The sequence below is a fragment of the Leptinotarsa decemlineata genome, unplaced genomic scaffold (assembly GCF_025532065.1).
Source record: "Leptinotarsa decemlineata unplaced genomic scaffold, Ldec_3_MD MMD2_tig00003348_RagTag_RagTag, whole genome shotgun sequence".
Classification (NCBI taxonomy): Eukaryota; Metazoa; Arthropoda; class Insecta; order Coleoptera; family Chrysomelidae; genus Leptinotarsa; species Leptinotarsa decemlineata.
In genome coordinates this window covers 3,704,796-3,727,304 of record NW_027412588.1, presented here as the reverse complement: position 1 = coordinate 3,727,304, position 22,509 = coordinate 3,704,796, and the positions used below count along the sequence as shown (strand labels likewise).

General features: G+C 36.4%; 2 protein-coding genes across 5 annotated transcripts in view; both read left to right on the top strand.

Annotated features, from left to right (window-relative positions):
* LOC111511334 (uncharacterized oxidoreductase YjmC) overlaps positions 1–22,509 on the top strand; it is an 87,387-nt gene that overhangs the window by 50,788 nt on the left and 14,090 nt on the right. For all 4 annotated transcript variants that reach the window (XM_074178123.1, XM_074178122.1, XM_074178120.1 and 1 more), the window contains 2 exons: positions 10,434–10,549; positions 20,979–21,077. In XM_074178123.1, the coding sequence (XP_074034224.1) occupies positions 10,434–10,549; positions 20,979–21,077 (215 nt within the window). The remainder of the gene's footprint in view (positions 1–10,433; positions 10,550–20,978; positions 21,078–22,509) is intronic.
* LOC111511332 (adenylate kinase 7) lies at positions 4,021–5,699 on the top strand. Its single transcript, XM_023167349.2, has one exon. The coding sequence runs from the start codon at positions 4,294–4,296 to the stop codon at positions 5,656–5,658; it is 1,365 nt and encodes a 454-aa protein (XP_023023117.2). The 5' UTR covers positions 4,021–4,293; the 3' UTR covers positions 5,659–5,699.

Below are 22,509 nucleotides of genomic sequence, written 5' to 3'. Positions count from 1 at the left end.
CCCTAAGAGTGATATACTACCATCTACGGCACTCTTACGGTATTGACGAGACACCGGTGTTGCCCTACGCTCCGGGGGATATTGAATCCGTTGTGGGGAACGAGAAGTGCCGAATTTATTGGAACTATTCGTTCCTCACCCTCAGGCTCATACAAGCTAATAAGCCTGATGTAGTCCTTCTCGACCACCAGACCAAAACGATATTTGTCGTGGAGTATTCAGCTCCTGGCGAGACGAATATCGTCAGAAAAGAGGAGGAAAAACTGATAAAATATCGAGATTTTCTCTTCGAACTCCGCAGACTCTGTCCAGATCACTCTGTCAAGATGGTCGTTCTGATTATTGGAGTCCTTGGTGGAATGATGTCTTCTCTACTCTCGAATCTCAAAATCACCGGCTTGCCGCACTAAGGCAGATATCTTAGCCGCACAGATGCAGAAGGCTGTCATTCTTGGCTCACTGCGTTTGCTCAGGGCACATGATTCTCGGACCCAATGATCACTTACCCCACGGTGTGGGGAGTGGTCATTGGTTGATTATGCTGGCGCGCCCTCCCGAATGTATCGGGGCTTCGGGGGATAGGGCCTGACCAGCGCACACTACGGTGAAAAAAAAATAATAATAATAAATAAGCAGGGATGGCCACTAACACCCATGGCCTTTGGTGAGTTGTATCGGGGCTTCGGGGGATAGGGCCTGGCCAGCACACACTACGGTGAAAAAAAATAGTAATAAATAAGCAGGGATGGCCACTAACACCCATGACCTTTGGTGAGTTGCGACACCACTTACCCGAGCAACTGGTGCAAAACCGGATCGGCAGCCCAGGCGCACCCGGGAAGGAGAACTCTATTCTCTTTCCGGTGCCGGTCGTGAGTCCACAGGGCTAACCACCCGGTGGACCCAAGCGTAGTTCCAAGCTGTCAACAGAAAGCTTCGACATCCTGAGCTCAATGAACTGCGCAACCCGATTACCCCGCATGCCGTTCGAAGAGCCCTTGTATGTTCCAAGAACTTTGCTGCTCCAGGCCCAGATGGGCTGAATACTTATTGGTGGAAAAAGGTGCAGGGCCTGCCGCGAGGCGCCCGACACCCTAATGCACTTGCTATCATGTCCAGCATATGCGGTCTCGACCTATATCCATCGACATAACGCGGCCCTAAGAGTGCTATATTACCATCTACGGCACTCTTACGATATTGACGAGACACCGGTGTTTTCCTATGCTCCGGGGGATACTGAATCCGTTGTGGGGAACGAGAAGTGCCGAATTTATTGGAACTATTCGTTCCCCACCCTCAGGCTCATACAAGCTAATAAACCTGATCTGGGCCTTGTCGATCACCAGAGCAAAACGATATTTGTCATGGAGTTTTCAGCTCCTGGCGAGACGAATATCGTCCGAAAAGAGGAGGAAAAACGGATAAAATATCGAGATTTTCTCTTCGAACTCTGCAGACTCTATCCAGACCATTCTGTCAAGATGGTTGTTCTGATTATTGGATTCCTTGGTACAGATGCAGAAGGCTGTCATTCTTGGCTCACTGCGCTTGCTCAGGGCACATGATTCTCGGACCCAATGATCACTTACCCCACGGTTGTAGGGAGTGGTCATTGGTTGATAATGCTGGCGCGCCCTCTCGAATGTATCGTCGCTTCGGAAGATAGGGCCTGACCAGCGCACAATACGGTTGAAAAAAATAATAATAATGAAACGGATGAAATATCGAGATTTTCTCTTCGAACTCCGCAGACTCTATCCAGATCACTCTGTCAAGATGGTTGTTCTGATTATTGGAGTCCTTGGTGGAATGATGTCCTCTCTACTCTCGAATCTCAAAATCATACTGGCTTGCCGCACTGAGGCAGAAATCTTAGCCGCACAGATGCAGAAGGCTGTCATTTTTGGCTCACTGCGCTTGCTCAGGGCACATGATTCTCGGCTGGCGCGCCCTCCCGAATGTATCGGGGTTTCGGGGGATAGGGCCTGACCAGCGCACAGTACGGTGAAAAAAAATGTATGGTCCGTGATCATGAGAGAGCAGGAATTGGAGCATTTCTCTTTAGGGGAGCTGCCCGAGCAGCTGACCTAAAGGTGACCACAACTCTGTCACCGAGTTGGAACCCGTTCAGAAAAAAGCTCAGATAAGAGCCGCAGAGATAACCTTACTTTTGCTAAGTAAGTGGGCTAAAATCGGACACTGAGGGGTTCATCATGGCTTGCCAGGATGGTGTCTTCAACACCTTAGTCTACCACAGTCGCGTGATGGGTATAGAGGTTTCTGACACAAGGTGCAGGGCCTGTCGCGAGGCGCCCGTGACCCTAATGCACTTGCTATCAGCATGTCCAGCATATGCGGTCTCGGTCTATATCCATCGACATAACGCGGCCCCTAGAGTGCTACATTATCATCTACGGCACTCTTACGGTATTGACGAGACACAGGTGTTGCCCTACGCTCTGGGGGATATTGAATCCGTTGTGGGAAACGAGAAGTGCCAAATTTATTGAAACTATTCGTTCCCCACCCTCAGGCTCATACAAGCTAATAAGCCTGATGTAGTCCTTCTCGACCACCAGAGCAAAACGATATTTGTCGTGGAGTTTTTACTCAGAACACATGATTCTCGGACCTAATGATGACTTACCCCACGGTGTGGGGAGTGGTCACTGGTTGATAATGCTGGCGCGCCCTACCGAATGTATCTGGGCTTCGGGGGATAGGGCCTGACCAGCGCACACTACGGTGAAAAATAATAATAATAATATACTTTATTGTTATTATTAAGAATGAATCTTGTGGACAAAGCTTGTGAAAAATTAATTCAAATGTGAATATAGAAATATAGAATGTGAATATAAAAACACCTTCAAAAAAGTAAAGTTAGAACATACACCTGACGCCAAAATTTCAACATGGTTGTGTACAAACTTGTTTGAAAGTATTATCAACATTTATATAATAGACATATGAACATATATACTTATATATAACTTTACATTAATACACACTCATTGCACCAGACAATCAAACACTCATATCCAAACAAGAATGTAAACAAAAATCTTATATAACCTAAATTCAAATATGCACATTTTGTCACGTAAATTTATCTCTTGCAAATTATAATAGGGTCTATCAGCCAAAAATATTTTTACTTTTATTCTAAACATTTTGTTGGCCAAATTTGCCTGTTTTATATCTGAGGGCAAGTGATTGAACATCTTGACCCCATTGTAATAAATAGAATTCTTGACCAAATTTGTTAAAGGAATTGGCAATTTCAACGCGGTTAATTAAACAATTCCAAATTTTACTGAAACATTTTGTTCGTTCTGAAGATTTGTTCTACGGAACCATTATGATTCTGAATATTTTATAGGTTTTTGTGTGGAAGGTCGAATGTTTAGAAAATACCCAATTTTTGGTTCCGGCTTATTCAATACTATACAAGAAAACTCATGAATAAATTGACAAATATCGACAGAAAATATTATAGACAAGTATTTCTTCCAGACACGAACACTTAAGATGGTCTTGTCATTACTCCTCATACTTGTTCGAATACTATTTTACATGGGCACAGCTTGTCACATGTAGGAAGATCTTTCTGAATTCCGTTATAGTCCCGCCCACTAAATGTGCGTTTGTTAGAAGACTATGAGAGCGAGAGACAGAGAGAGAGAGAGAGACTTCTCAAATCTTTTTCTTTATTTAACAAGCTGTATCGCTTTTGATTTCTTAATTTGTACACCAAGTATTCATAATAGACACTGAAATAGATTTCCTCCTTTCCTCGCGTTGGAAAATTTGAAAAACAATTCACCCAATTTTTCTTGCCTTTCAAACTTACTGTTTTGTTAGTTTCATTTAATAATTTCATATGAAAGATATTCAGATGCACAACCATGGATCCTAAAAAACAGAAATCAATAGTCGACACCATCATGGGACAACTAAAAATATCAGAATGTATGTCAGAATAGTTATTTCGATATGAGTGTTAAAAGTAGCTTTTTATTTTGTGAGTGAAAAAGTTTGCGAAACGATCGTAGCGAGTTGAGCAATTCCACGAATAAACACAAACACGAAATTTTAATATATTAGATAACATTGATCTATTTTCCTAAACATAATCTAAATTTGTTGGTTCCTTGATGACTTATTTGAACTAAGTCGATTCAAAATTCCAGCTGATGCTTCTATTCAAAAAACGAAAACAGGAGGATTTTTCACATTGATGACCTTGTCAAAAACTGACATTCACGAAATACACATTTGAGATAAATTATGTCGAAAATAATCACAAATGAGACAATAGAAGAGTTAAAACCTCTGAAGGTCATAATTCATGGACCACCAGCTTCTGGAAAGACAAAACTTGCCGAAAGACTATGCCAGCATTATGGGGCTCATTACATATCTGTCAAAACTATGATAGAAGAAACCCTAGAAGAACTTCATCAGAATATCGAAAGAGAAAACGAAAAAATTCGGCTGAAAGCTAAGAAAGTTGCCAAAGAAAAGAAAGATGAAGACGAAGAAGATGAAGACGACGAAGAAGACGAAGAAATTGAGGAGGAAGATGAAGTGAATGTAGATGTTGAAGACTGGCAGGAACAGATTAAGGATATAATGACGCTGATAGACAAAAGTGAAAATAAGCGTCTCCCAGATGAGTATGTTGTGCGGTTGATGAAATCATTTTTGGCCAAAGAGTTGTGTCAAACTCGCGGATATGTTTTAGATGGATTTCCGAAAACTATCGAACAGGCAAAGGAGATATTCGGGCAGGCCGCCGAAGGAGGAAATCAAGAAGAAGGGGGTAAAATTGGTGTAGAAGTTCCGGGAGAAGGTGGTGCAGGTGAGGATGGAACCGAAGCCAAGCAAGTAGGTTCGCTGATAGGTAATGCTAGCGATAAAATTATTCCTGATTATGTCATCAGTTTAGAGGCGACAGATGAATTCCTTTGTGAAAGGGTTATGAAACTTCCTCAAAGACTAATACAGGGTACCCACTACGATGAGGTGAACATGCTGAGAAGATTGGCGGAATTTCGAGAAAACAACAATGAAGAAAAAAGTGTTCTTAACTTCTTCGATGAAGTTGGAATTCATCCATACCTAGTGAGTTTGGTTGATGAAGAGACACAAGAAGAAAGAAATCTGGATTGTATATTTGATTTTGTTTGTGGCATTTTTGGTAAACCAATACCTGGATTTGGGTTAACTGCGGAAGAGGAGGATACAATCAGAAAATTGGAGATGGAACAAAGACGGCTACTAGAGGAAGAGGGTCGAATTGAGAAGAGATTATTGGAAGAAAAGGCGGAAAAAGAACACCAAGAAAAAATGGAAAAATGGACAGAAACATTCGAAATGCTTCAAAAAGAAGAAGAGAAAATATTAATTGCTCAAAGTGAACCACAACGTTCCTATTTGATGAAATATATATTTCCTACACTATCTAAAGGTTTGATCGAGGTTGCTAAAATGAAACCTGAGGATCCTGTTGACTTTCTTGCGGAATTTTTGTTCAGGGAAAATCCAGAAGGAAAAATGTTCGATCCCTCATATACACGTAAAGGAGAGAAGATTTTGAAACAGTGTGAAGAAATTCAACCAACTCTAGAACAAGCTAGAAGTTCCATGTAAAATTTAGTGTTTCTTTTCATTATAACAATATGATAATACTATTCATTCTTTGATATAATTTTGAAATAGTTATCGAAATTTTTGGAAGGTTCACACTCAAAAATACTTAAAACTAATAATGAATAGTCCTAATGCGAATTGTATAAATGCAGTGGATTCTTGAAATGAAATCAATACGTATGTTCTGACGCCATCAAAAACTAAGGATGAGAAAGAAGTGACAGTTCTTTTGAAGTATCCATTGAGGGAGAAGGAATAGTAATCAATCAAGAAATCTTCCATTGTCTAATATAATATAAATTGATTTGAAATCCCTGAAAAAAAAAATTTTTTAAATCAACCGAAAATAACAATTTTATTAAAAAAAACTGAAATTACAAAGAAATAACATACAAGCAACAACCAAAAAAACAAAAAATTGAAATATTAATAAAAGCTGAAAATTAAAAAATATTATTAACAAAAAATGAAAAATTAAAAACGTCACGACGTTTCGATTGTTAATATCCACAATCGTCTTCGGGTGATAACTTGTGGATACTAACAATCGAAACGTCGTGACGTAACTTGGTTTGGAATTTTTTAATTTTAATTTTTCATTTTTTGTTGATAATATTTTTCAATTTTCAGCTTTTATTAATATTTCTATTTTTTATTTTTTTTTTGGTTGTTGCTTGTATGTTATTTCTTTGTAATTTCAGTTTTTTGTTTCATAAAATTGTTATTTTCGGTTAATCTTTTTTCAATTTTTTTCCAGGGGTTTCAAATCAATTTATATTATATTAGACAATGTAAGTTCGAACTGATGAAATACATCACGAAACATTGTCAGCCACCTTCAAACAATTGTAATGACTATTACTGACCATGTTTTTTATGCTATAATTGAAGAAAAACCCTAGTGAGTTTGGAATCTTTTATTCTTCATAGTCCAACTCATTTTTTTCTTCCAGCGATATGCATTTGAATTCAATAGATTCAATAATTAGATTATACCAGATAATAAACGTCCATGTCACAATTCTCAAAAGTGTAGATCAAAAACGTTCACCCAAATGGTAGTCTGAAAAATACTGACAAAAATTCAACATGACTTAAAACATGACTAAAATAAAAAACATTTCTTTTTTCGAGTTTTTCGAAGATGTTTTTCTAGATGAGAAAATGTTATCTAATTTTTCGTTATTTATTTTCTCATGTGATTTAGGTCTCAATGGACAAAAGTCTAGGTCAAATGAACGGGGAGACTGTTCTGCTAGTCCTTTTCTTCCAATTTATTCATTGGAATAGTGTGAGTGATTCATCTATTGGAGAAATTTTTCAATTCGGGTCTAACTGGATTATTTCTACAACTATGAGAGCTTGTATTGTTTCCCTTGATAATTCATCAAAGATTTGTCCTTTCAAATTTTCATCCAAGAATATCGAACCAATTATAGGATTCACCAAAATACTGACCATGACATTCACCTTTTTAGAATTCTAAATATGCTTTTTCCTGATTTCATTCATTTCACGATTCATAAATGAAAAATATATGGCATTTCAACAAATTAAATATTCTTCAGAAAAATAATTTTAGGATAATTTGGCTGAAACTTTGGTTAATTGTATTTATAAACATAAGCATCACATGTATGAATACAACTGAAAATTAATTATTATACACAGCAAAGGAATTAATTACGGAACAAATTCTTTATTCAACAAATTACAATCGTTTATTGTTCCTTTCAAAGTTTGGCGCTCGTCTTTTATGAGAATTTTTATACGAAACAAATGCGAAATTTGACTTCTTAAGGATATCGCCAAAGCTCTTATCTTTCCGATTACACTAGTTTGTATACCTTTTTTTGTCAAAGAAGAGGACATTTTCAAAAGATTACGGTCGTTTCGTAGTGGTGTATTTTTACCACCTGAAACGTCTCCTTCATTCGCTCCACACCTTTCATTGGAACTGCTTGTGCATTACTTCATTGGAAGACGTTGTCGTTTTCAGTTAATCCCACATTTCTTTCATCATCTTCATATTTGACAATAGTCCTAATCGCCTTATAGGCGATTTTCCATTTTTCCTCATCTGAAATGAGGTTTCTCATGATAACTTCAGCCCCAAAATTCTCCATTGTTGCCTCTGCTTATTTCTGACTGATACGTTTCCATCTAAGACAGTAGATGCATATGTTTCGCATCATCTTGTTGATCCCAATATGGACAATTTTCAAAATATTTCTTTCCTCTATCGTAGGCATTTATCTGAAGCATCCGTGTCCGGAAATTGCCTGGGTGGAATAGTAGTCCACTTTTTGTAACGGCTTATCGACTACTCATGAATATTTGGGATTCACTGATATGTCCATATTCCAAATTTTCCACTGTCCCATTTGTTTTGCCATCATGTCATCAATCTTTTCTTGACTACTGTTTTTCTTCTCCCTTGTACTTTTCCTTCTTTTCCTGAATTAGGAATTCAATGGAAGGAACACCGAATATCACCTCCGCTGCTTCAGCTGAGACAGTTAGTTCTGTATGCACAACAAATTCTAAGAGCCGTCATTCCCTGAAGACTTGTGAGTCTTGACAAATTACTTTTGATTTTCGATAACCGACCACCGATGATTGTACAAATTCTTGGAGAGGGCTACAACTAAGGAGTATTATTTTTGAGAACGAGGTCTACCGATATCTGGCCAAACTCCAAAGTATTTAATACTATTTTTAGGTGTTATTGTCACACTTTGAACTTTGAAGTGTGCAGAATCCATTTCCTTTTTTTGTCAGGAGAACTCCAACTAGTTGGTAACACACAGAAGTGCAGTATTTGCTGAATCATCAATGCCCTCTTCTTCTTTGGCGGCCACTACTCAAGCGATATCATTGCAAAAACTGATCAGTGTAACTCCCTTTGGTTGCTCCAGTCTAAGGAGTCAGTACATAGAGTACATTCCAAGATATGGAGCCAAGGACTGATCCTTGCGGAACTCCTCGGTGATAGCCCACCCGATCGTATCAACTCATTCTTCAATCCTATTAGTATCAGTTGTTTATAGAGTTTTCCTTCCGAATCTAACAGACATATGAGTTTAATAATTGCGGAATATTGGACTGATTTCTCCGGTTCCTTCAGAAGCAGCAATTTTGCCCAATTTTGTATATCATTGCGAGATGATTGTAAAGAGCCAAAGTGTATTCAGTGTCATTTAGGGACAGAGCTTTGATCACTTTCGGTGAAATATTTCCGGGACCATGAGCTTTATTTGATTTTCCTTTATCACAAGCCGAACGTTTTTAATCTATATTGAAATTGAACATATCACAGTTGAATATTACGTTTCGGTGGAGTTCGTATACCTTATACTTGATATTTTATGTAGCTACCTAGATCATAGAATGAAATGGATGAAAAAAACCAATAATGTAGTAAAAAGCAAATTATTGTCAAATAAATATCAGTTAAAATATCAACACAAGAAGTTGTGTGAAATAGTCACCACATATTCTAAATGAAAAAGGTTTTGAAAGTAAACTATGGCTGTTTCAAGTGAAACCCAACGCATAGAAATTTCAATTGAAACCAGAAGACATTAAGAGATATGCAGTTTGTTCAATGCAAAATATCCAAATATAAGTCGTTCAACAGTTAGTGAGATTCAGAAAAAAATTACAGAAATGGTCATGTCGAACATATTCCGAACGTTGAACGCACTAAAATAGAATAAAGCTTAGAATTTTATGTCTTTTCAAGTGAAGAAAATAATCCCTTCAAATTGCAGAAGACAATGACATATCTCAACACGTATTCTGAAAGCAGAAAAGTTCATCAGTAAAAAGTACTGCTACATCAACAACTCTTTGAAGATGATCCTAATCGCCGTATCGAGTTCGGTGGAATTATGCAGTTTTTGTAACCGAAATCCACGTTTTATTGAACAGATTATGTTTTTTGATGCGGTTACGTTTTGCCTTAATGGTTCAGTGAATCATAAAAATTGCAGATATTAGAGTAGGGATAAACTTCACAGGATGATTAACGACTATACTTAACACCCTTGGAAAGTTGATGATTGGACAAGGATAACGATATGGTTATTGGACCTTATTTTTTTTAAACTCTCACGTAGGAGCGTTAATTAGACTTATTAAGAAACGAACTAATACCTGTTCTGGTTCCGACACGATGGTGAGTGAAACCCCGCACAATGCGCATTATCTGCGCGAGTTTTTGAATGACTGTGTATTAGTAGATGCGAACCGATAGACTGGGCCGCTGAATTTTTTGTAAGGTTATTTGAAATCGATAATCTATGTAGATAGACAGGGAAATTTACAGGAATTGTAAAATCGAATCAGAGTCGAAATTAACAGAATTACTTTAGCATTCATTATCAATGTGCAAGAAGAATGGTTCGATGATTTGCTTATCGTCAAGATTAGAACACACCCCTTCCTCTCACTTGAAAAGTATGTGCGATGGAAACAGGAAGGGGCGAGCAGGGAAACCTCACAGTTCAGAGGCCCTGCCCTGCAATATTTCATTTTCTTGATTATTGTGGATTTTATCCGTTTTTGCTCTCTTCTTCGTATTTATATTTAGAAGACATTGACGTACACCTCAGTGCCATCGAACAAAATAAAGTTCAATAAAGCGCAGGTAGCGCAGCGACATATTTCTGAATCAATCTCAATCTAAATTTTGAAGAATCAGATTCTACATCTACCTACTAGAATTTATTGCAGTTTCGTTTATTAACTATTATGAATGTTTTTTGTTTCAGACTCCAATCACTTCGGCATAGCGGGGATCTACAGTCTTCAAGCTATTGAAAGGGGTTTTTTAGGAATGAGTTTTACTAACACGTCACCCTTCATGGTGCCAACTAGATCAAAAGAGGTGAGAGTTTTGAAAATTATTAACTATTCCTAATACATATAGCGTGCATCATAATAGATAGTGAGATTGACCTCTTTTTGTAAGAAACTGATTTCAAGAATGTTTTCAGTTTTTGAAAAACAAGTTGGTCTTGACTGTGAAACGAACACTATTTTTTTAGGTAATGTATCAGCTTTGTTCATGGTATGTACTGAATGGTCCTGCTTACAATAAGAAATTATGATTTCATGAAAAAAAAATTAATGTTTAAACTACATTAATTTTTTAAGACTGAACGAAATAAATAGTGATTAATACTAGAGTTTTTTCCCGAGACCAAACCGTTATTTTAACACCTCGACACGTATTTCGATCACCAAGTGATCATCTTCAAGAGGAAGATCAAACTAATCATACTTACAAAGCTGACCTTATTTATACCATAGATACCTGTTCTAGGTACCTGCGTCTTGAGTGTCCTAAATTAATTTTACAATTTGCCTTATCTGCTTGTCTTAAATTTAATTTTACAATGTGTCCTTATGTAATAGTCAGGTAAATCTAATAATTGAAATATAAGCTATAAGAAATTAATTTCACATATTGCCTTATCTACTAGTCTTGAATGAATTTTACAATGTGTTTTTATATAATAGCTAGATAAACCTAATAATTAAAATATTATAAGCTATATAAAATTAAATAAAATCAATTCCTTATCTTAAATTAATTTTACAAAATAAAATATTATTTTAACAAGCTATATATGCTATTAGGTATTGGTCCACCATCGTTATTCATAATATTATTATGTTTACTTATTTCTACACTCTCATAGGCATCGATATGCCTGTTGTTGTTAACTTGTCTAACTAATCTTAATGAACTGAAGTCTATGGAATGGTTTTGTTGCAAAATATGATGGGCGACTGCTGAAAGCAACCTTCTACCTGGAACCGGTTTTGTTTCATACAAATTAGTGAGAGAAACCAATTCGTCAATTTCGTTATTATTAAAATTATTTCTACATGTGTGTGTATGTTTGTTTGTTTGTCAGTTCGCTTGTAACTCTCAAGCTCGAGATCTGTATTTGACAGAATTATCGACAGTAATGCATAATTTATTCGCGGGCAGGTGGCGCTGTCATAATATTATTATGTTTACTTATTTCTACACTCTCATAGGCATCGATATGCCTGTTGTTGTTAACTTGTCTAACTAATCTTAATGAACTGAAGTCTATGGAATGGTTTTGTTGCAAAATATGATGGGCGACTGCTGAAAGCAACCTTCTACCTGGAACCGGTTTTGTTTCATACAAATTAGTGAGAGAAACCAATTCGTCAATTTCGTTATTATTAAAATTATTTCTACATGTGTGTGTATGTTTGTTTGTTTGTCAGTTCGCTTGTAACTCTCAAGCTCGAGATCTGTATTTGACAGAATTATCGACAGTAATGCATAATTTATTCGCGGGCAGGTGGCGCTGTACGTAATCTCCTTGATATATGAATATTATTGCTTGATCTATTCGCGAGCAGATGGCACTGTACGTATCCTCCTTGATATGTCGACATTATTGCTTGATCTATTCGCAGTCAGATGGCACTGTACGTAATCAAAAATATCAATGGTCATTTTTCTAAACAATATACGGCTGATTGATCCCAAAGTTTAGATGAAATAAATATAGTTTGAAAAGACTAAAAAACACGCTTTTATAGCATACGAAACTGAAAAATGAAAAATACATATCGTTTAAAAAACTAAAAAACACGCTTCTAAAGAACATCGAACTAGAAAGTTAGAAATTATTTTTTTAAATAAGCTCAAAACAATAACGAACGAAAAATACTAATATTATTGTGAAAAAAGCATGGGTATTTTGTGCCATATTTTTTGTATATCATGCGCCCGTCGCTTTAACGAACAACCTTCATACCAATCGAAAGTATCAAGCCCAAGTAAATATACAATCGTTGATTTGAAGTTTACGATGGTGTATGATCAAAATTCGCAGGGTAGTTGATTATAATATTTGGGTGCATTATACGAGAAGTAGCGGGTGAAGATGGAAGATTTGTGTTTGGGGATGACTAGAACTGAACTGTTCCTTGTAGTAAAGCTGTTAATCGCTTCTTTAGTAAGTAATCAGGTTGTCGAGTTATCAAAACTTTATGTGTGTTGGTAAGAAGGTGTAGAGTTCTAAGTTTCTCAACATTAACCCATCCTGATTCTTGCATTGCTGGGGATATATGGTCATATTTCCGAATACCAAACGAAAAACGTAGACAGCTATTCTGAATACGCTGTAGTCGAAGAGCATCCGATTGTTTCAAAGCAGGTCCATATATACTGTCGCAATAGGACATTTTTGACATAATCAGAGACTCGCATAGTCTAAGTTTTAAGTTTGTGTTGGGCAAATCACGAGGAAAAAGCTGTCTGAGAACGTTATAAGAAGATTGGTTCAGATAGCTGACATGCTGACATGTAAAGTGAAGATCCAGATCAAACCACAATCCTAAATTTTTTATCTAGTCCACGGAGGGAAGTATATCGTTTTCGATGCGAACTTGAAAGGTAGAGTTGGTGAGCTCTCTGTTCTTCTTAGCTCCGAACATCATTATTGCGGATTTGTCTGAACTGAGCTTGAGCTTATGGGCAGTAGAAATGTCAAAGATGGCTTGGAGATCGTTATTAATATGCGACAGAGCAGATGTAGACTCGCCTGGCGAAAAAGAGAAATATAACTGCGTGTCGTGTGCATAGTGATGTATATTGCATTTTTTCACGGTCAGATGCCTTGCTGTAATCTAGAAGTATTAAACAGGTCAAATTTTGTTCATCTGCAGCTTGAAAAATATCGTCAGTAATTGACAGAAGAGCCGTGGTGGTACTATGCTGAGGTCTGGATCCTGATTGTACAGATGTTATAATATGATTTTCATTGACGTACTCATTAATCTGATTTTTCAGAATCGATTCCACTACTTTAAAGAGACACGGTAGAATTGTAATTGGTCTTAGGTCAGAAAGGACAGTAGGTGAGTTACACTTAGCCAGAGGGATAACCAATCCATCCTTCCAACATTTTGGAAATTGGCAACTGGTAATGATAAAGTTTATGAGAAAAGTGAAGTGATTTATCAAAAATGAGTCAATGAGATTGATCATTTTGAGGGATATCCCGTCAGAACCCAAAGCGTTGCTCTTGATGCGTCTCAGGGAACTTTGCACAATCTCACAGGTGACTGAGGTGAAGTGAAAGGAGTTTTCAGTTTCTTCCGAATTAACATATCGATCTAATAAGGACAATTGGTGAGCAGATCTGATAGGTTGAGGTATAGAATTGAAGTGCTGGTTAATGAGATTGACGTCTTTTAATTCATCAGGGATATCTGATTTTTTGTTGTTCCTCAGGATATCAAGCGTTCTTAAGGTATTCCAAGTTGCTTTGGAATTTTTATTTCTTAAAACAAAGTCCAGATATGCTTTTTTGTCACGTCGTATCGCACTACATGTATAATTTCTAAGGTCCTTATAGCTATTCCAATCGGCGATAGATAAAGATTTCTTGTATTTAATCAGAGCTCGGTTTTTGAGTGCAATCATCATTTTTATATTGTAAGTTAACCAAGGTGCTGGGGGTTTAGTTACTCTCTTCGTTCGAGAAGGGGCGTGTTTTTAGAAAAGATTAAGAATGTTGTCGTTCAGGAAGGAGACCATACATTCTACGTTATCGAATTGATAGATGAGATCCCACTGAATATTCAGGACGTCTAAACGGAATAGATCGAAGTCGAAGTTACGATAATCGCGAAAAGAAACCATTTTAACTCTTCTAGAAGAAACAGAAGCATTAATTTTGCACATCACTGACATATGGTCTGAAATTCCCTAAATATCATATACATCCACATCTAATATTCTTTCTTTATCAGAGACAAGGACGATGTCAATAAGGGATTGAGAGTGAACAGTTATTCGGGTAGGCTTCTCTATAAGCTGATAAAGATCGAACGAATTTATAAAATCTGTAAGGAGTTGAGAACGCCGGTCGTGAGTTAACAGGTTGATATTAATATCGCCGGCAGCCAGCAAAAAATCACATGAAAGAAGTAGGTTGGCCATGCTGTCTTCGAGTTCGTTTAAACATTGGATCAAATCAGCTGAAGGGGGCCGGTATAATACTCCAAAAACGAGAGTTTTTGGAGTATACCCAAAGAGTACATCTGTGGTTTGTTGAGATCCACAACTGTTCAAGATGAGAACTTATATGACTAAAGAGTGTTTTGAATTTAATAGAGTTATTTATGTAAAAGGCAACGCCACCCCCTCTGCCAATTCTGTCGGCGCGAACCAAAAGATAATTGTTAATTCCAATGGTATCAGAGTCAATTATTGGAGAGAGCCAAGTTTCAGTGACACCAAATATATCAATATTTTCATTCGAAATATGTTCCGATAGCAAATCAAACCCTGTGAATAATTATCTTACATTTAAATGTACAAATTTTAAAGTTTCGGACATTTAAGGATATTTTCCCTACTGAAGCATATACAAAACAAACAATTCTGAAAGGTGAATGAGTGAGGGTGGTAGTCGTCAAAGCGGAAATGAATATATTGACTTAGTATTTAAATAAATTATAAATGAATTCAAGTTCAATGTAAACAAATATAGTAAAAATTAGAGTAACTGTGTTATTTGTAGTTCCGGTCAGAGGTTGTACGAGTTTTTCGGGTCCTTTTATCAGCAGTTCTTGTAGAAGAGGGCGCAACCCCGCTTCTGTTGTGACTCACTTGCAAGAGTTCCGGGTTAAACTGGATATCAGCCAGAGTGTGGAAGGTGTCGTTGATAATCAGGTGGTTATTCTTGATAGTTGCTTTGACTCCGTTAAGTTTAGCAGTATTGAGGTAAGTCCTTAGGGATTTATGGATACTCTAGTCGGCTGGACATAAATCGTTGACTACAAAGATGTTCTTATTTTTTGATTTGTGCAAGTTTTTTATGATTTCCAATTTTTTTAAATAAGAGACCAGTTCGATTTCCAGTGTCCGCTTTTTGTTCTTATTCTCGAATGGGTATATATTATTAACATCAGCAAATCCGATAGGTACTTCAAGAAGATGACTTAGGAGAGAAAGGGCTTCACCATTGTCTTCTTTTTCGATACCACAAACCAACAAGTTATTCCACCGAAGTTTGCGATCCTGCAACTGTACGACTTTTTTCAAAGTATCATTCTCTTCTTCGAGTAGTAATATTTTATCGTTGATACCTAGTAATTCGGATTTGATCTCGGCAAGCGTAATTTGTGATTTATCAAATTTCTCGTCTAGATTCTTCAATAGATTGTAAATTGCAGTCAAGGAAAGTTCAGAAGTATTGGTCATTGTTTACACCAGTTTTTGTTCTAGCCCTAGCGCTAATACAAGCCTTAGCTTATCAGAAGTGATCGTTTATTTGCCGTTTCTTGCAAAAAATTTTTTTTTTTTTTGTTGAAGATTGGTGTGAGATTTCAATATAGGAAGTAATCGTTATATTAGCACTTATTCAGCGTTTAGATAAGAAAGTTGCTCACCCCGATAAGACAGGATGCTCTAATTTCCAGGTACAGATTGATGAAAATTCCAAGATTTTGGGTTCACAAACAACAGTAGAATTCAGTATTTTCGAGAGCGGTTCACACAGACGTTGTTCACTCGACTCGACACTTTTTTTGTTGTGTAATTCCGAAGGACAGCTATAGACTAGTGAATTATATTGAGCATTATTTTGTAGCAACATGGTGCAGACTAGAGAATGGATACTGAAATCCAAACATTTTGGTTCTCCATCAGCGGCAGAGGTATTGTTGATGTTTTTATGAAGTTTACCACAAAACGAGGGAAACGAGCACCTTTTCGTTATTTGACACTTGCAATCTATGGAAATTGATGTAGATCTGTTCATGGTGCCGAACCACACTGAATTGATTTTTTCTCTTCCTTGTGGAGCGATCCCTCATATGATGTTATGCGGAAAATACAGGTCGTTTAAAATGAGGCGTGCATATGTATTCTGAAATCATAGCATCCACTTTGATTCAAAAAAATACACTGTGCATGAAAATTGAAATCCCACTTTGGGTATGAGACGAAAATCATCACTCCTCCCTCACTTTCGGTTATTTTCCCCTTCCAATTTTTTTCGGAAAAATGAATGAATTAACACTGGTACATTACGACTTGAAAAAAATTTGGTGTTGAGTGTGAATCAAAGCGACAATTCCAATAACAAGAAAACAAAATAAATGTTTTAAACTATATACCACGAATAATTGTAACAGATACTTTCAGGCGACAGAGTAATTGAACCTTTTTTATTCAGTAATACCAGTAACGCTGAACTACTATTGATTTGTTTTTCATTTTGTTGGATTGGTAGAAACAGCCCATATGAACAAAGACCCCCTCGCTCTCCCGATATAACTCCAATGGATTTTCACTTCTGTGGAACTGTCAAGAATAGGATTCACAACTCTCGCCCACCAAATCTACGAGAACGGCCAGCCTGCCGTGAAATGAGTAATATAATAATAATAATAACTCTATTCGTCTTTTCGATCATTTATATGATATAAGACGTGTCATAAATAAAAATATGAAAATTATATAAAGCAATAATAACGGTCCACAGTATAACATAGATCGGACACTTAAGATATATACATATATAAAAAATAAAACAAACACACATGCACATACAACTATATATATATATATATATATATATATATATGATGAGCTGTTTTCTCGGGTTTCGCTCCGTGTTCTGTGTATTTTCTCCCCATAAGGATTATTTTCACAACGTTTCGGCAAAGTCTCATTTGCCATCTTCTGGTGATGTCTGGTTTTTTCAACTAGACTAGTTGAACTAGACTAGTTGAAAAAACCAGACATCACCAGAAGATGGCAAATGAGACTTTGCCGAAACGTTGTGAAAATAATCCTTATGGGGAGAAAATACACAGAACACGGAGCGAAACCCGAGAAAACAGCTCATCATACTTTATCCGTGAGAATCTTCGAGTTAACATATATATATATATATATATATATATATATATATATATATATATATATATATATATATATGCAGGTCTGCAGCTATCCCTGGGTGCAATATTAAAGATAGTTCTCATTATTCTTTTTTGAACAATAAAAACACGTTTTGCCCACACAGAAAAATCCCACATCAATACATTTTGAGCCATATGTGAGTTCGCCAATAAATAGTAAACAGTCCTGATACCATCTAAACTAAGTACGTCTATGATCTGATTAAATTTTTTCTAGACATGATCGATATGGGGTTCCCAAGACAAGGTTTTATCTATAAACATACCAAGGAGTTTCGCTGTTTTCGAGAGTTGGATGTTGTTTAGTTTCACTGTTTTCCTTAACGCGAAGCTTAAATGTACTGTTTTACTTTCATTTAATTTCAGTTGATTTCTATCACATCAAGAAATCATGTCATCCATGACTGAATTGAAGTTGTTTTCTAGCTCCTTCACAGTATTTCCGGAAACTGTTATGGTAGTGTCATCTGCGAATAGGATAATAAAACCTTGTTTTATATACTTCGGAAGATCATTTATATATATAGACAAAAGCAGTGGGCCTAAAAGGGACCCCTGTGGTACCCCAAGGATAATATCTTGAATAACAGATACGCATTATTCACAGTCACTACCATTTTCCTATCTTCCATTTAAGATTTTATCCATTCCAGAAGGACCCCCTCTAATGCCAATGTTATATAACTTACTAACCATTATGTCACTATTTACTGAATCAAACGCATTAGCCAAGTCAATTAATATTGAAACTACGTACTTCCCCTTATCGATTTCATTGTAAATAAACTCGAATTTTATAGCAATAGCAGTCTCAACTGATCTAGCTTTTCTAGAATCATGTTGATGATCAAGTAGAATCTTGTATTTTTCGAGAGACAGAATAATTCTATTTGCTACTATTTTTTCAATAAGTTCAGGTGGAATACTCAGTAATGATATTTGACGATAGTTACCTATATCTTCATGTGAACCCTTTTTATGAATAGGAATGACTTTGGCTGTTTTGAAGACACTCGGAAACACGCCTTCCATTATAGAGTGATTAATAAGATTCAATAGAATTTCAGATAAAGATGGAATGACATATTTTAGAACTTTTATTGTTATATCGTCTAGGCCACTCGATTTTTTTTTTTAGTTCGGTCATTGTTGAAACTAGTTCAGATTCTAGCACTTCTTCAAAAAACATTGAGTTTTTGTTAAAATCCGAGACCGTATGTGGTAGTGACATGTTCTGATCTACATGTCTTAACAGAGCTGCCTAGACTTATCTGGCAAAGCGGCAAGCAAAATTATTGGCAACTTCTGTTCCATCATTGATCCGGATACCATTTGCTTCAAGATGAATATTCCTTTCATTGTCAATTTTTGTTTTCCCTCTGAAATTATTTACAATATCCCATCTAGCTTGCTGTTTGTTTTCAGCTGTTTCTATTTGATTTGCGTAATATCCTGTTTTCAACTTCTTTAATCTATTTGTATATTTTTTTCCTTCTGTATATGTCACTCACTTCTCCATCTATCATTCTTTTGTGCAATTCTCTCAACTGACTGCTTTCATTGTTAACTTCTCTCGTTACCCAACTTTATTTTTCTTGCTGTTTTTGTTTTACATTTATCCTATTTTCAGGATATGACACGTCAAGACACCAAGTCAATTCCTTCATAAAGGAATCAAATGCATTATTTGTAGTAAGTCCAATTACACAAGTCCAATCAATATTACTTAGTCGTTTCCCAAGTTCTTGTAAGTTCTCATCTGTAAATTTTCTATTGAAGTAGGTAGTTGTAGCCAGAGAATCATTCGCTATAGAGTTGCTAAGATTGCATGAGAAAATATGGGCAAGATATTTGGCTAATAAAGTATCATATAAAAATACACTGAAGTTTTCTTTTGAAATATTTGTGACAGGGTAGTCAATTGCTGTTGTACTCATATGGTTATGTTTATTTTTTTAGGATATGTGTTGGCTCATTTGTTGTTTTGGTAAGATGAAAGATTCTAAGCAATCATTTAATATTTTCGTTTTGTCATAAGTGATATCAAGACTTTTCACGTTTAGATCACCATAGACAATAAAATAATTAAAATTTTCCTGCAAGTAAATACAAGTGTGCTCCAATTTTTCAATAAATATATCAAAATCACCCAAAGGAGGTCTATAAATGCAACAGATAGCTGTTTTATATTTAAAACTATCCACTAAAGTACTGCACTTATTCCAACATGCGACTGTACTGAGATATTTTCAATATATTTCATTGACCTGCATATTAGCTGTTCACGAGTTAAAATAAGAGTTCCTCCATATGGAACTCGTCGAGTAAAAAAAGAAGCCACCTGTAGGTTGGGAAATGATAGTTGAGCCATCTCAGAACTTTGATCCCAGTGTTCAGTATATCTATGTTTTGATCATCTCCTTTTGAAGAGGAGTTTTATTTCGTTCATTTTATTTTTCTGGCTCTAAAAATGTATCACCAATTAGTGATAATGTCTCACTCGATGTATACTGATCAACTGATTAGCTGATTAACGAAAAAAACAGATTTTTTAAACAGATACATTGCTTTTTTGAATTCACTTTCTGCCAGTGCAAGTTCGTTTGCTAAATTTTGGGTAACCATAATTTTTGAATTTGTCACAGTTTCAGCATTGAGAGGTTCTGGTTTGGATAATTCACTTGGGACACAGTTAGACAGAACATCTCTACTTTTCATATGATTTATTATAGCTCTGCTTATGTATCATTTTCCAATTTTGTGTACATTGCTACCTTCATTGGTTCCAGAACTTGGGAAAGCGCCAAAGTCAAATATCAAAATTGAGGGCGGGCCAGTTGAGAGAGACAATATTTAGAGCTGACTTCCAATATTAGTGTTTATTTCACTTCCTGTTGAATATCGCTTCATTAATTGTCATTTAATTTCGACCAATGTCGCAGTGGCTTTTTAGTAACTAATAATTAAAATTTGAATTTTTTCATTATGAATATGAAGTTTTTTATTTTTATTACTACATGATAACGAATTCAATATTTTCCTTGCTTCTTACAAAAAAAAGTCAAACTTCGAATTTCAGGTTGGAATTCGGTAAGTAGGATCGGTCAAAATCGATTTTTAAAGAACTATTTCAAATAACTTATTTCGATATCATCAACGCGATCTCAGTTCCGTTTTCTCTAAGTGGCAGAAGTATTTCCTATTTTGGTAGAAATAAGACAAGTAAATGAATAGTTGATCATCAGATTGGATATAGGATTCCCAGGTTGCATTTTCTGGTAACACGTAACTGACCGTCATTTACTACAAATTACGATTTTCAGGTCGCTCTGGGAACTAACCCCATATCCCTCGGTGCACCAGGACTGAACGGAGATAGTTTCGTGCTGGACATGGCCACAACAGCAGTCGCAGTTGGGAAGGTAATTTATTGTGATTCCTTTATTTTCTGTTCGAAATCACAGACGACTCGGCTCAATTTGCCATTCGAACGAAATGTTCATCGAGAGGTTTCGAAATTAGATTGGAAATTGGAGTGCATACAACTGACTAGCGCTTCCCGAGATTTTAAAAATATCTAATGAAAAAATATTGAATAAGGTTTGTTGAAAATTATCAGTTATTAATAATTGAAACTGTATTGTTTCGAAATTGAGTTGACGACTCGATTGAATATTGATAGTGATGTATTGTGTCTTCCTCTCGAATCATCTCTGAGCGATTTTTTCATTAAACTATTTTCTACTTCGGTAGGGTAGACTTACTTTGCAACACTTTTGGAATATGAATTTCACTAGTTCGGACTTCCATTGTCTAGTATATAAAATGATTTGAAATCCCTGAAAGGCATTTTGTCGAACTACTAGGGTCAATTGAAGTCACACAGGAAGATCAATTAATTCGTTTCGATGTGAAAACCTTTACATCAACGTTCCGGTAGAAAAATCACTTCAAATCATACAGAGAAAGCTATCCGAAGACGGGAACCTGAAAGAGAGAACGAATCTACCTATATAGAAGTAATTATGGAATTACTAGGATGCTGTGTACGAAACTGTTATTTCCAACTGAAGGACAAATTTTTTACACAAGATGAGAGAATGCCAATGGGTTGGCCACTTTCACCAGTCATACCCAACATATACATGGAGTGGCTTGAAACTCTGGCCATTGAAGAAGCTCACAAGAAATCTCGAGTCTGGTTGAGATATGTTGACGACACCTTCATAATATGGAACCACGGGAATACTGAACTAGATGCCTTCCTGAAACACATCATCAGCATGAGACCTTTCATCACTTTCACAATGGAGAAGTAAATCCACAACAAATTGCCAATCTTAGACGTTTTGGTGAAGAGGACCGACACTAAGTGGAAAACATCGGTATACCGAAAACCCACTCACACGGGACAGTATCTGAACCACGAATCCAACCACCATCAATCGACCAAAAGAGAAATCATCAAGACTCTATGAGACCCTACTTTCGAGCTCTGTAATACGAAGAAAGGTCTCGAGAGGGAACTAGACATCATCAAAAATGATATTCAACGGAATGGCTACTCCAAAGCGAGGGTAGAAAAGACTTTGGCTAAAATCGGAGAGGATAAGAAGAATTGGTTCCAAGTACAACATCAGAACCTGCTTCAGATCCGGTAACACTATCCGTAGCAGCCTCACGAAAACCAGACCACGAAACGCGGACTGCGTCCGAAAATTGCATTTACCGAATACCCTGTGAGTACGGAAAATCCTATATTGGTGAAACTAAGAGGTCATTGAATGTTCACATTGCCGAGCGCAAGAAACACACACAGCAAGGGGAAACCAGCAAATCAGGAATAGCAGAGCA